This window comes from Leucoraja erinacea, chromosome 8, assembly GCF_028641065.1.
Source record: "Leucoraja erinacea ecotype New England chromosome 8, Leri_hhj_1, whole genome shotgun sequence".
NCBI classification, from domain to species: Eukaryota; Metazoa; Chordata; class Chondrichthyes; order Rajiformes; family Rajidae; genus Leucoraja; species Leucoraja erinaceus.
This window is the reverse complement of record NC_073384.1, coordinates 38224987-38238783: the sequence shown is the minus strand read 5'-3', so window position 1 is coordinate 38238783 and position 13797 is coordinate 38224987. Positions and strand designations below refer to the sequence as shown.

The 13797-nt window shown below is 46.2% G+C and overlaps 1 protein-coding gene across 2 annotated transcripts in view; it reads right to left on the bottom strand.

Moving 5' to 3' along the window:
- Positions 1-13797, bottom strand: part of LOC129699581 (ezrin-like) — a 51095-nt gene that overhangs the window by 19637 nt on the left and 17661 nt on the right. Inside the window, exons 2-3 of one of the 2 annotated variants that reach the window (XM_055639514.1) lie at positions 2238-2321; positions 379-474 (exon numbers count right to left, since the gene is read on the bottom strand). In XM_055639514.1, the coding sequence (XP_055495489.1) occupies positions 379-474; positions 2238-2321 (180 nt within the window). Of the gene's footprint in view, positions 1-378; positions 475-2237; positions 2322-13797 lie in introns of those variants that run through there. The other variant, XM_055639515.1, reaches the window with a different exon arrangement.

Genomic DNA, 13797 nt, shown 5'->3' with positions numbered 1-13797 from the left:
CCTGGGCAATGTTGAGCTGAAGCCCCTATTTCCGTGCTGTATGTCGCTTCGTCAATCTGCAATTCCTTAATTTTAAGCTGAATTGCAGATTGTCATAGAAACAAGGAACTACAGATGTTGGTTTACAAAAAAAATCACAAAGTTCTGGAGTAACTCAATGGGTCAGTCCAAAGAACAGCCTCGACCCAAAACATCATCTATCCATGTTCTCCAGAGATGCTGCTAACCCCACTGAGTTACTCCAGCACTTTGTGTCTTTTTTTTTTTGCAGATAATAATACTTCCATTGCCAACTTTTGTTGATAACATTCTGAAGTGTCGGAGGAAAACACAGGGTTACTTGGAGCGATTTGTCAACTCGAGTGCGAGTACACACACCTTTTTATCCAGCTTCAGCCAGTTTGGATATCCCTTGCTGTCGACGTACTGGAGCCCAAAATACCAGACCTCTCGCAGTCCCACAGTCTTCACCACCTGTGGAAGAAACGGATAGAACATCTCTCCATTTTTAAACCATTTGGGGAATGAACAGAATTATTCTGGGAGACCACAAAGCAGTCTGTTCATCTCTGGCCTTTGTCCAACCATCTGCCTACCCCAAGCCCCACGCTCGCCTCTATCCACCTATCACTCATCGCACTTTGTCCTGCCCCCTACTCTTTCCTGCTTTCTTTCTACCCCCTCCCCTTCCCCAACCCCACTGACCACAATCAGTCTGAAGAAAGGTTCCAACCCAAAATGTCACCTCTCTATGTGAAAAAAAGGAACTGCAGATGCTGGTTTATGCTAAAGATAGAGACAAAGTGCTGGAACAACTCAGCGGGTCAGGCAGCATCTCTGGAGAACATGAATAGATGACGTTTCAGGTCAGGGCCCTTCTTCAAACTCTGAAAGCGTGTGAAGATGGGTTCCAACCTGAAACATCACCTGTCCTTTTTCTCCAGCAATGCTGCCTGACCAGCTGTGGTACTCCAACACTGTGTGTCTTTTTTTGGCATGTTTAGGGCTGCAGCTGGGACTGGTAATGTCCCGCAATGTCCCTGATGCCTTTGCGAAGCTGTGCACAGATTTCCTGTACAGATCAGGTCTGAATGTTATTTCCTTTATCCTGCATCAGTACACTGTGGTCAACTTGATTGCAATCATGTATAGTCTTTCCACTGACTGGATAGCACACAACATAACAGCTTTTTGCTGTACCTTGGCACACGTGACAATGATAAACTAAACAAAAAAAAAAACTGAACAGAAGCAAAACACTGTGATGCCTTTCATAAATATCAGGTCCAATTAATTTTTCAATTAAACAGAGAAAATAAGCCAAGCATTTGGAAATAATTCAGGATAACGATCGTCTCTTAGACAACAACACGTAGGATAAATTAGAACATGCAGCGTTTCACGAAGCAACATCAAATGCCAGTGGTTGTGCCAGAAACTAGTAGCAGAAGAGTTTCATTTAATTTTCAAATGAACCAAAAATTGGACAAATAAATTCTTACTTCAAGCAGCATACCAGTTTTGTAAATTGAATACAAGGGTCAGAAAGACACGTTGCACCGCTATAGGACTTTAGTTAGGCCGCATTTGGAGTATTGTGTGCAGTTCTGGTTGTCCCATTACAGGAAAGATGTGCAGACTTGAGACGGTGCAGAGGAGGTTTACCAGGATGCTGCCCGGATTAAAGGGTATTAGCTAAGACAGGTTGGCCAGACTTGGATAGTTTTCTCTGGCATGCTGGAGGTTTTGAGGGAAGACTTGATGGAAGTATATAAAATCATGAGGGGCAGAGATAGGTTAGACAGTCAGAATCTTTTACCCAGGATGGAAACATCAAATACTAGAAGGCATAGCTTTAAGGTGAGTGGGGCAAAGTCTAAAGGAGATGAGCGGGGCAAGTTATTTTACACAGAGGGTGTTGAATGCCTTGAAAGTGCTAGCACAGGCAGTGGTAGAGACAGATACAATATTGACTTTTGGGAAGGCACAAGGATATGCCGGTAATGGAGGGGTATGGATTATGTTCAGGCAGATAAGTGCCGGTCTTGGCATCATGTTTGGCACAGGCATTATGGGCAGGAGGGCCTGTTCAACGCTGTATCTCTGAAGTCTAAAGTCTATAAGGTGCTGCCTCCATCCTAGCCCTGGAACCGTCTAACAGAAGGCATCATGGCAAAAGTACATGGCATTTCTATCAGCGGGTTGGTGGTACAGAGAACCACAGAGAGCAGACCCACCTGGTCGAAGAGCTGCTTGCCCGTGGTGTTGGGCTGAATGGCAAACTCCAGCTCAGCATCCATGGTGGTAACACGAACATTAATCTGGAAAAGAGGAAGAGAAAAGTTTGTAAGTCATAGGACCAGAATTAGGACATTCGGCCCATCAAGTCTATTCCACCAGTCAATCATGGCTGATGCATCTTTCCCTCTCAACCCCATTGGCCTGCCTTCTCCCCATAACCGTTGACACCCGTACAAATCAAGAACCTGTCAAAAGTTATTTTATTTTTGTTTATTATTGTCATAAGAACAGAGGTACAAGGAAAAGCTTTTGTTGCTTACTATCCAGTCTGCTGAAAGATAATGCATGATTAGATGGGGGAAGAAGAGGGTGAGACTGGTCCTTGATTACACTGGTCCTTGAAAATGGTCCAATGGTTTCTTTATTATCACGTGTACCAAGATACAGCAAAATACTTTTTTTTTTGACATACAGATCAGCAAGACTATGGTCATACGCAAGCACAATCCCCCAGAACAGAATACTAGAAATACTCAGCAGGTCACCCAGCTTCCGTGGAGAGAGAATCGGTCAATGTTTCAGGTCAAACTTTTTTTTGTCAGAACTGGGAAAGAGTGTTTTGAGATGCAGCATGGAAACAGGCAGAGTCCCCGCCGACCATCGATCACCCGTTCACACTCATTCAATGTTATCCCACCCACTCCATTCAAACGCTGAAAAAATCTGCACATTTTTGGGATGGGGACAGAACCCAGAGGAAACCCATGCGGTCACAGGGAGAATGTACAAACTCCACGCACAGAGAGCACCCGAGGTTAGTTTCAAACCCAGGTTTCTGGGGCTGTGAGGCAGCAGCTCTACCAGTTGCACTACCGTTCCACCCATTGTAGCGGGAGGGGATGGATAGGTTAAAGGGAATATTCTCGACAGGGTGAAGTCAGGGTTGTTGTGGTGATAAGTGTCGTTGAAATCTGCTGGTTGCGGATTACTGACGACGATTAGGGATGAACGGACAGGGATTGGTAAACGCTGCGAGGTGCAGCTCGTGACTGTCAGGATCGAACTGTGACTCAGCATGTTAAAGGGGAGAAACAGTCCGTTCAGATACCGAGAAAGCTGAGGGGCATAGACTGGGTAGACAGTCAGAGTATTGTATGCAGTTCTGCCCAGGAAGGATGTGGAGTCTTCAGTGCAGAAGGGATTTACTAGAATGCTGCCTGAATTAGTGGGTATTAAGACCATGGAGAGACATAAACTACTGGAGTAATTCAGCGAGCCAGGCAACATCTGTGGAAAGCATGTATAGGTGACATTTCGGGTCAGGATCTTTCTTCGGACCCGAATCGTCACCTATCCACATTCTCTAGAGAAACTGTTTGACCCCGCTAAGTTACTCCACCATTTTGCGTCTTTTGTAAGTTAATTGGCTTGGTATAAAGGGCATGTCCCACTGTACGAGGTAATTCAAGAGCTCTCCCGAGTTTAAAAAAAATCAAACTCGTGGTAAGTACGTAGAATGTACGTAGCGGCCACATCGGAGCTCGTGGATGTCTCGTAACGCTAACGGCAGGTACTCGGGAAACGCGGTAACCCGTGAAGTTTTTTCAGCACTGTGAAAAATGTCCACGAGAGCCCCCGAGTGCCTACGAACGGCTATTACCGTAATTCTCCGAGTTTGAATCAGGAGAAACTCGGGAGAACTCTTAAATTACCTCGTACAGTGGGACAGGCCCTTAAGTGTAAATTATCCCTAGTGTGTGTAGGATAGAGTTAATGTGCGGGGATCGCTGGTCGGTGCGGACTCGGTGGGCCTGCATCAGCACTGTATCTCTAAACTAAATTAAACTAAAATCTCATAGAAGCATATAAAATTATGAGAGGCATAGATAAGGTAGACTGTTAGAACCTTTTGTTCCTCCAAGATGGAAATGTCAAAGACTAGAGGGCATAGCTTTAAGGTGAGAGGTGTAAAGTTGAACAATGTTTTTTTTTCTTACACACACACAGACGAGTTCCTGGAACCCGCTGCCAGGCGAGGTGGTTAAGGCAGATACAACAGTGGAGTTTAAGTGGCGTTTAGATAGGCACATGGACGTGCAGAGAATAGAGTATGGATCACGTGCAGGCAGAGATTGGTTTAACCTGGAACATCGTGTTCAGCACAAACATTGTGGGCTGAAGGGCCCGCCCTTGTGCTGTATTTTAGTTTAGTTTGTTTAGTTTTAGTTTAGTTTGGAGATACAGTATGGAAACAGGCCCTTCGCCCACACCCACCAACGATCACCTCCACACTAGTTCTCTCCTACACACGAAAGAGAATTAACCTACAAAACCATATATCTTTGGAGCGTGGGAGGAAAAACCGGAACACCCGGAGAAAACCCAGGGAGAACCTGCAAACTCCGTACAGACAGCACCCGAGGTCAGGATGGAACCTGGGTTCTGGCGCTGTGAGGCAGTAACTCTACCGCTGCGCCACTGTTCCCGCCCTATGTGATGCTGGTATCTTGGATGGAGTAACGGCAAATGAAACTAAATCTGTGTCTGTGTTAACTGCTGAGGAATTTCTGGCAAAACCCGTTCTCCGGTGTGCTCTGGGTGTAACCAGCTCACCACGGTATCAGCTTCCTACCTCACTGATCTGGGGACAACAGCCCGTGAGTTTTATGCTGCAAACATAAAATGCAGCACCGAACCAGATTTCAGCCAACTCATCTGCCCAAAGTAACTCTTCTACAATTCCCACTTGCCCTGTTGACTGCCCTCCAGTGAAACAGGAATGATCACAGAACATAGAACAGTACAGCACAGGAACAGGCCCTCAAGCCCTCAAAGTCCATCTAAACTCCTCTGCATGCACATGATCAACATCCCTGCATTCCTTATGTATCATATGCCTTTTTAAAAGCCTCTTAAACGCCGCCATCATATCTTCCTCCACCACCAGCTCTGGCAGCACTGTTCACCCACCACTCTCCTTGTAAAAAAATGTCCATCACATCTCCTTTAAACTTTGGCCCTCACACCTTAAAACTATGTCGTCTGGTCTTTGCCATTTCCATCGTGGGGAAAAAAAGGTTCTAACTGTTTACCCTATTTATGCCTCTCATAATGTTATATACTTGTTATATAATGAATATATAATGTTATGCACCGCCATGATCATATTGAATGGTGGTGCAGGCTTGAAGGGCCGAATGGCCTACTCCTGCATCTATTTTCTATGTCTCTGTCAGGTCTCCCCTCAGCCTCTGGGGCAGCATGGTGACACAGCGGTAGAGTTGCTGCCTTACAGCGCCAGGGACCCGTGTTCGATCCTGACTACGGGTGCTGTCTGGATGTAGTTTGTGTGTCTCCCCCTGTCACCACGGGAGCTTTGTTTGGGTGCTCCGGTTTCCTCCCACACTCCAAAGGCATGTGGATTACAATACAATATAATATGGTTTATTTGTCACATTGCACATAAAGTGCAAGTGAAATGAATGTGTCAGCAGCGGTACAATGATAAAGGACACACACAAAAACACAATAAAAATTTAACATAAACATCCACCACAGCATTCATCACTGTGGTGGAAGGCACACAATTTGGCCAGTCCTCCTCCATTTGTCGGGACCTCAACCCTCCGCAGCCGTTGCTGCGAGCATTAATTAGTTGACTTTGGCAAGTTATAAAATTGTCCCGAGCGTGCGTAGGTTAATGTATGGGATGATTGATGGTTGCATGGACTCGGTGGGCTGAAGGGCCTGTTCAAAGGGAATCTTACAGTGATTTCATCAAACACAGTCAGCAGACTAGTCAATGCAGATGTTGCTGCAGATATTTCATTTCGAGTCCAGAAAGAAAAGTTGACACACGCTGCAGCTGGTTTTAAATTAAAGTTCTGTGTAAAACAGTGAAGGGAATTGTTTATCTGGAGCTGATTCCTATCTCTGTAGTTCAGTTAGAGGCAGAGAACCAAAAATTTGCAACCAATAAACCAATTCACACAGAGGCCTCAGTGCACGGTTCCAGGGTGAATAATTAACAGGGTTGACAGGGTACAGTGCTGAGCCAAGCGGAAAGTGACCAAAAGCTAACTAACGTAATCACTGCTAAATCACACAGCCAGACACTGTGCCAAGGTCAAGTATTTTCGAGAGCGAGAGTTCATAAGTCATAGGATTGGAATTAGGCCATTCGGCCCATCAATTCTACTCCACCATTCAAGTAAATCATGACTGATCTATCTTCCCCTCTCAACCCCATTCTCCTGCCTTCTCCCTATAACCCTTGACACCGTACTAATCAAAAATCTGTCAATCTCCAACTTAAAAAAGCCCACTGACTTGGTCTCCGCAGCAGTCTGTGGTGATGAATTCCACAGAATCACCACTCTCTGCCGAAATAAATTCCTCCTCCTCTCCTTTCTAAAGATACGCCCTTGTATTCCGAGGCTATGCTCTCTGGTCCTGGACCCCCTCTCTAGATTCCTTCTCGCGAGAGCGAGCAAGATTAATTGGCATATGCACCAACATTGAAACAACAAAATTCTTGCTTGCAGCAGCTTAACAGGCCCATTAATGCAATACACACGTTAAATATAATTGTAATATATTCCATTAATTAATAACCGCAACATTAGTGTAAAAAAGCTGCTGGCCGTAGTGCGACCAAAGATACATTCGATAGAAGTCCACAGTTGCTGATGTTAGTGTTGTGTTGTGTTCCAAACAGTTGTTGGCGATACAACTATTCCAACCCACTGTATTCCACTCGCTTTCTGATCAACTACATTCTACCACTCATCTACACACTAGGCACCATTGGCCAATTTTCTCTGAAACACCAGAGGTTAAGGGGAGACATGGTTGAACTATATAACATTATGAGAAGCATTGATAGGGTAGACAGTCAGAACCTTTTTCCACCAGGGTGAAAATGTCAAATGCTAGAGAGCATAGCTATAGGATGAGAGCGGCCAAGCTTAAAGGGGATGTGCGGGGCAAGTTTTACTTTTCACACTGAAGATAGTGTGGGAAGATGGGTGCCAGGAACACATTGCCGCAGGTGGTGGTGCAGATAGATTCAATAGCGGTGTTGAAGAGGCTTTTAGATAGGCATATGGATATGCAGGGGATGGAGGGATACGGATTATGTGCAGGAAGATGAGATTAGTTTATTTTGGCATCATGTTCAACACAGACATTGTGGGCCGAAGGACCTGCTCATGTGGTCTAATTAACCGATCAACCTATCAGGAAACTGGAGTATCTGTAGGAACCCTTCGCGGTCACAGGGAGAACATGCAAACTCCACACAAACAGCACCCGAGGTTAGGATCGAACCCAGGTGACCAGAGCATGAGGCAGCTGCTCGACCTGCTGCACTACCATCCATCCATCCATGTAGAAACATACCAGAGTGCAGAATATAGTGTTACAGCGTTATGGCGTGCATAAAAGAAAGTGCAAGGTCCACAATGAGGTAGGTTGAGAGATCAGGACAACACCCTGGCTTACACGGTAATCGGTAGTAAACTGGATGGTGAATTCACGGAATGTTTATTAGATACTTTTATATGCCAATGATTGACAAACATCTTCTCAAAAAGATCAGAATGTGATTATATTTGATGGCGACACAAGATACTGCAAATGTTGGAATCTAGAGCAAAAGAAAAGTGAGTTTTGGGTTCTGACTATTATTTCCCAGTTGAAGAAGGGTCCTGACATGAAACGTCACCTGTCCACAGGTGCTGCCTGACCTACTGAATTCTTCCGGCACTTGTGTTTTGCTCAAGATTCCAACATCTGCACTTGTTTGTGTTTACACAGTACACCAGATGTGTTCTCATCAAAGCCGCATATCATTGAGGTAAGGCATCTTTGCTCCTGTACTCAAAACCTCATACAATGAAAGCCAACAACACCATTTGCCTTCATTACTGCTCGCTGTAGTACATGTTTATTTCAGTGTGTGATGTACAAGGACATCCAGATCCCATTGTGACCAACATTTCCCAATCTCTGACCACTGCACAACACTGATGCTTACTGTTTGAAGAAGGAATATAGGTAAAAGTGGAAATGGGGTGTGGGGCAGGACTGTGGGAGAAATGGGTGTGCATCCAGGTGGGGCACACGGAAAAGAGAGAGAAAAAAAGAGTGGCACGTCGGTAGAACTGCTGCCTTACAGCGCCAGAGATGCGGGTTGAATCCTGCCTATGAGTGCCTTCGGTTTCCTCCCATACTCCACAGACGTACAGGTTTGTAGGTTAATGAGCTTCTGTAAAATTGTAATCTGTCCATTGTGTGTAGGACAGTGCTGGTGTACGGGGTGATGGCTAGTCGGCGTAGACTCGGTGGGCTGAAGGGCCTGTTTCCATGCTGTATCCCTAAAGTCTAAAGTCAAAAAGAGTTGTTGGTTAGTTACCTAAAATTAGAGAATTGAATGTTCGTACCGTGAGTTTGTAAGCTACCAAAGGTGTGGAGAGGGACATTGGTTCGCTGAACAATCCAGACTAAGGTAACAGCTGGAGGCCCTACAGTAGCCTGGGGTTCACCTGGATCAAGGGCCACTCCATCAGACCTAGAGCGAGGACTGGACTATGGATATGGCGTATAATCTGGCAGCTCGAAAAATAATTTCACTGGGTTTTGCGCATGTGGCAATAAAGCATCATCGAACCATTAAACATAAATGGAAGTAATCTTGTCTCAGGGCGAGTCAAGAGATGGGATGGTGTTGAGATACAAGGTAGTGCATGATGAAAAACTGGTTTACTGCATTTAAAGAGACTTCAACCTTTCTCCATACATATTAGTCACTTGGGCACCTGTGGCACCTATTCCGAACTGTGATAGAGGAGCTTTGACTGAATGGGAGCTAGAACTTACAACAGCCAAATTTACAACATCAAATTAGACTGGAGATGCAGCGTGGAAACAGACCCTTCGGCCCACCGAATCCGTGCCGACCTCCCTGTATACTAGCACTATCCAACACACCAAGGACAATTTACAATCTTTCCGTAGTCAATGAGCCACTGGAGGAAACTCACACGGTCACGGGGTGAAGTTTGAGTCACCCAGGAGACCACAGGTGATCTGGGCACTGACCCAGAGGGTATGAGACAGGAACTCACTCAAGTTGATTGGAGTAGGTTGTTTGAAGGAAAAGGAACGTCATGAAAGTGGGATGGTTTTGAAACCAGTGGTTTCGTGTCAGGGTCTTTCTTCAGGCTTCAGATTACAAGTTCAACCTCAGTCAGAGATTCTTCCTGAATCTTGCACGTTCAATCAATCAAACCATTCCATTCCCTCAACAATTCGAGAGCGGAGTGTGTAGACAGACACGTCGGGTGTAAAGGCAGCAGAATGAGGGTGGATTTTCCTTCCAGGTCCAGTTCTGGGGCTTTGGTGGGTGGCCGAGTTATTGTTGCAACTCCTTTATCAGACAGGAACCTCCCCTCGCTGCGGCCCAACGTTAAACACAGACGGCCTCTCCACATTCAGCCTCGCAGGCAGGGAGTGCCAGTCACCCAGGCAGTGAGTGAGAAAATGTGCTGCTCACTGGATTGGACAGCTCTGCGCTGCCTGAAGCTAGGGAACTTTCTAGAGTGTTCTGGCAGCTACTACTGTCTCTTCACGTATGCATCAATGGATCACACACACCACACTTACGCAAACTCTCTCAGCTCTGAACTAGACCCAAAATTATGCTGGAAAACTTAACCTTTTCATTCCTCCACATCAGTCTTTCTATGAGGTACAAAGGGGTTGGATTGCATACAGTCACCCATTTCGAGGAACCTTTAAATGTGCAAAGTGCAGGTATTTAAACAGGTTCTGGGGACATGTCAAATATGACCTTCTTTTCGCCAGTATGCTAGGAATGCTGATCAACAACTCAGCCCCTTGTTATATTGAGAAATTCCAGGACTTGTAGGGCCGAGATGGCCCGTTTCCGTGCTGTAATTGATTCCCGAAGAGAACACGGAAATCGCTAAAGTAAATGATCCCACGACGCAGGATGGGTGGGGGGGTATCAGTAGCTTTGCTGCCTTACAACACCAGAGACTCAGGTTTGATCCTGACTACAGGTGCTGTCTGTACTGAGTTTGTATGTTCTCCCTGTGACCACATGGGTTTTCTCCGGGTGCTCCGGTTTCCTCCCACACTCCAAAGAAGTGCAGGTTTGGAAGTTAATTGGCTTTGGCAAAATTGGTGACTTGTACTCTCCTGTTCTGAGCAGGTGGTAGAAAAAGATTTGGGGGGGGGGGGAAGGAGAAAACAGGGGACAACAAAGACAATGCTGGAGTAACCCAGCGGGTCAGGCAGCATCGCTGGGCAACATGGATAGGTGACATTTCGGGCCGGGCTGGTCATTAGTGTGCGAGGGCTAATCACCAGGATGCAGGGGCGGTCATATGACCAGTCCTTTCATGCATCCTCCCCGCCTGCCAATAGTCATAGAGTCATGCAGCGTGGAGCAGGTCCTTGGGCCAAACATGTTCATACTAGCCTACAAATGGCCCACACAGCCTAACAGTGCTCCAACGTTAGCCAGCGGCCCATGCTGTGACTCAGATTCACCTCTAACCCACTGCAGATATTGGACTTTGTCTATGGAACTGATGCACTACATTGCTGAGAACTATATTCTGACCTCTGTATCTTCCCTGTTTGCTCTACCTATTGTACATGACCTATTGTACTCGAGTTTGAACTGATTGTGTTTATGCATGGTATATCTAGTCGGTAGGTTAATTGGCCTCTAAATAGCCTGGGCTCGATCCTGACCTCGGGTGCAGTGCGTCTGGAGGTTGTACATTCTACGTGACCACGTGGGTTTCCTCCGGGTCCTCCGGTTTCCTCCCACATCCCAAAGACATAGAAACATAGAAAACAGGTGCAGGTGTAGGCCGTTCGGCCGTTCAAGCGGGTTTTTGTAGGTTAATTGGTCTCTGTAAACTGTCACTAATGTGTAGGGAGCAGATGAGAGAGTGGGATAACATAGAACTGCTGTGAACGGATGATCGATGGTCAGCCTGGACCCGAAGAGCCTGTTTCTGGGCTGCATCTTTTCAATACATCAATTTGCTCTCTCTAGGCTGGACCCCTTTGTGGCAATGCAAAACATTTCACTGTACCTCGGTGCATGTGCCAATATTAAACCAAAACCCAAGCGTAAATATAACTGAACTAAACAGCCGCACCCTTGTCAGTTACCAGCTGCGCCAATAACCCACAACAGTATGCAAACAGGTGCTTCAATGTTAATTCCTACCTAACGTCGTCTGTTTATATATCAGAGCAGGAAGCACATACAGGTTCGCTCCTATTGTACAAGGGCCCACGATAGCTCTATTTAAATCAGAAGCTCACAAAACGGTGAAGCCTAGATACAGCAAAAAGATCGATTGAAAGATACAGCCTGGAACAAAGCCCTTCAGCCCACTGAGTCCACGCCGACTATCAATCACCCCTTCACACTAGTTCCTTGTTATCCCACTTTCTCATCCACGGCTGTTGAGGCCAGGTCAATTTATATTTTTAAGGCGCAGATTGACAGGTTCTTGATTAATAACGGGCCTGTCCCACTCAGGCGATTATCCCGAGTAGGCAAAGTTCCCCTATCTACACTAATCTCACCTGCCCACGTTTGACCCAGATCCCTGAAAAACCAGCGACTGGAACGGCGACTGTCAGAGTGGAACACACACACATCGCTTCCTTCACCAGCCTGTTATACAGGTGGGGGACAGGGCAAGCGGGGGGAGCGCTGTCAGAGTGAAATTCACACGGTGCAAAGCCAATGTGATACAGACACACACCGCGATGAACAGGAAGGTTGGCGCTGTAATTAAGACGGTGAAAGCACAGTGTACGGGAAGGGTCACGTAAGTCCTTTAAAAGAGGGGGGTGAAGGGGGGGAGAAGGAGTGGAGACAACATTTAAGAAGCCAGAGATACACGGCTGTGAAGCTCGGCAGACATAACATTACCGGTCAGGTTATCCTTGGTTCTGAAAACTACTGCTTACTTTTTTCCCCCCCAATGAGCCAATGAAATTCACCGGTCAACACCGGCTACAACCTACGAGATCCTTCGACCTCCTGGCGACCCACCTACGGCACGAGAATTCTCGCTAATCTCCATGGCGGCTTCATTCTGGTCACTGCTAATTTGTCAACATGTTGAAAGATTTGGGGCAACCATAATGAGGCCGCGATTAGTTCCCAGAATGCCAGAATTCCTCACGACCACGAAGGTGACTGCCCGGGACTGCATGTGGCGACTGCAGAGTCTCCTGAAGTCACCTAAAAAGTTGCCTAAGTGGGACAGGCCCATAAGGGTGTCAGGGGTTGTGGGGAGATGGCAGGAGAATGCAGTGGAGAGGGAGAAATAGATCAGCCATGAGTGAATGGTGGAATAGACATGATGGGAAGAATGGCCTAATACCTCGCCTAGAACGTATGAACTATACACACCAAGGGCTTTTTTTATTTAAACAAAGGACAATTAACCTATAAACCCACTCGCCTTTGAGATATTGGAGGAAACCGGAGCACCCAGTATAAAACCCACACGGTCACAGGGAGAACATGCAAATAACACACGCAGACAGGTCAGGATCGAACCCTAGTCTCTGTCGCTGTGAGGCAGCAGCTCTACCCGCTGCGCCACTGCCGCAAATGATAATCAAATCTGCACATGGTGGAAATCTAAAATAAAAACAGAAAATGTTCAACGGGTCAGGTAGCACCTGCAGAGTTAATGTTTGTGGTCACTAAACTGATCCCATCTCTCATCCTCTCACATATTAACCTGTTTTCTCTGTCCCCGATGAAAGTTTGTTGCCTTGAAACATTAACTCTGCTGCTTCTCCTTCCACAGATTCTGCTGAGTGCTTTTCTTTTGATTGTGAGCCTTTAGATAAGCAAGTGTAGTAAACCAAACTGCAAGCAAAAGAAAACAACCTGGATAGACTCGGCTTGTACACGCAAGAATTTAGAAGATTGAGGGGGGATCTTATAGAAACTTACAAAATTCTTAAGGGGTTGGACAGGCTAGATGCAGGAAGATTATTCCCGATGTTGGGGAAGTCCAGAACTAGGGGTCACAGTTTAAGGATAAGAGGGAAGTCTTTTAGGACCGAGATGAGAAAATCATTTTTTACAGAGAGTGGTGAATCTGTGGAATTCTCTGCCACAGAAGGTAGTTGAGGCCAGTTCATTGGCTATATTTTAGAGGGAGTTAGATGTGGCCCTTGTGGCTAAAGGGATCAGGGAGTATGGAGAGAAGGCAGGGATGGGATACCGAGTTGGATGATCAGCCATGATCATATTGAATGGCGGTGCAGGCTCGAAGGGCCAAATGGCCCTACTCCTGCACCTATTTTCTATGTTTCTATGTAACCTCCAACAGTATTCACTCCACAAACTCTCATAGAACAGAGAAATATGCAGCACAGGAGCAGGCCCTTTGGCCCAACTCGACCAAGATGCCCCATCTAAGCTAATTCAATCTCCATTGAACAGCCCAACACAGGAACTGGCCCTTCAGCCCACAA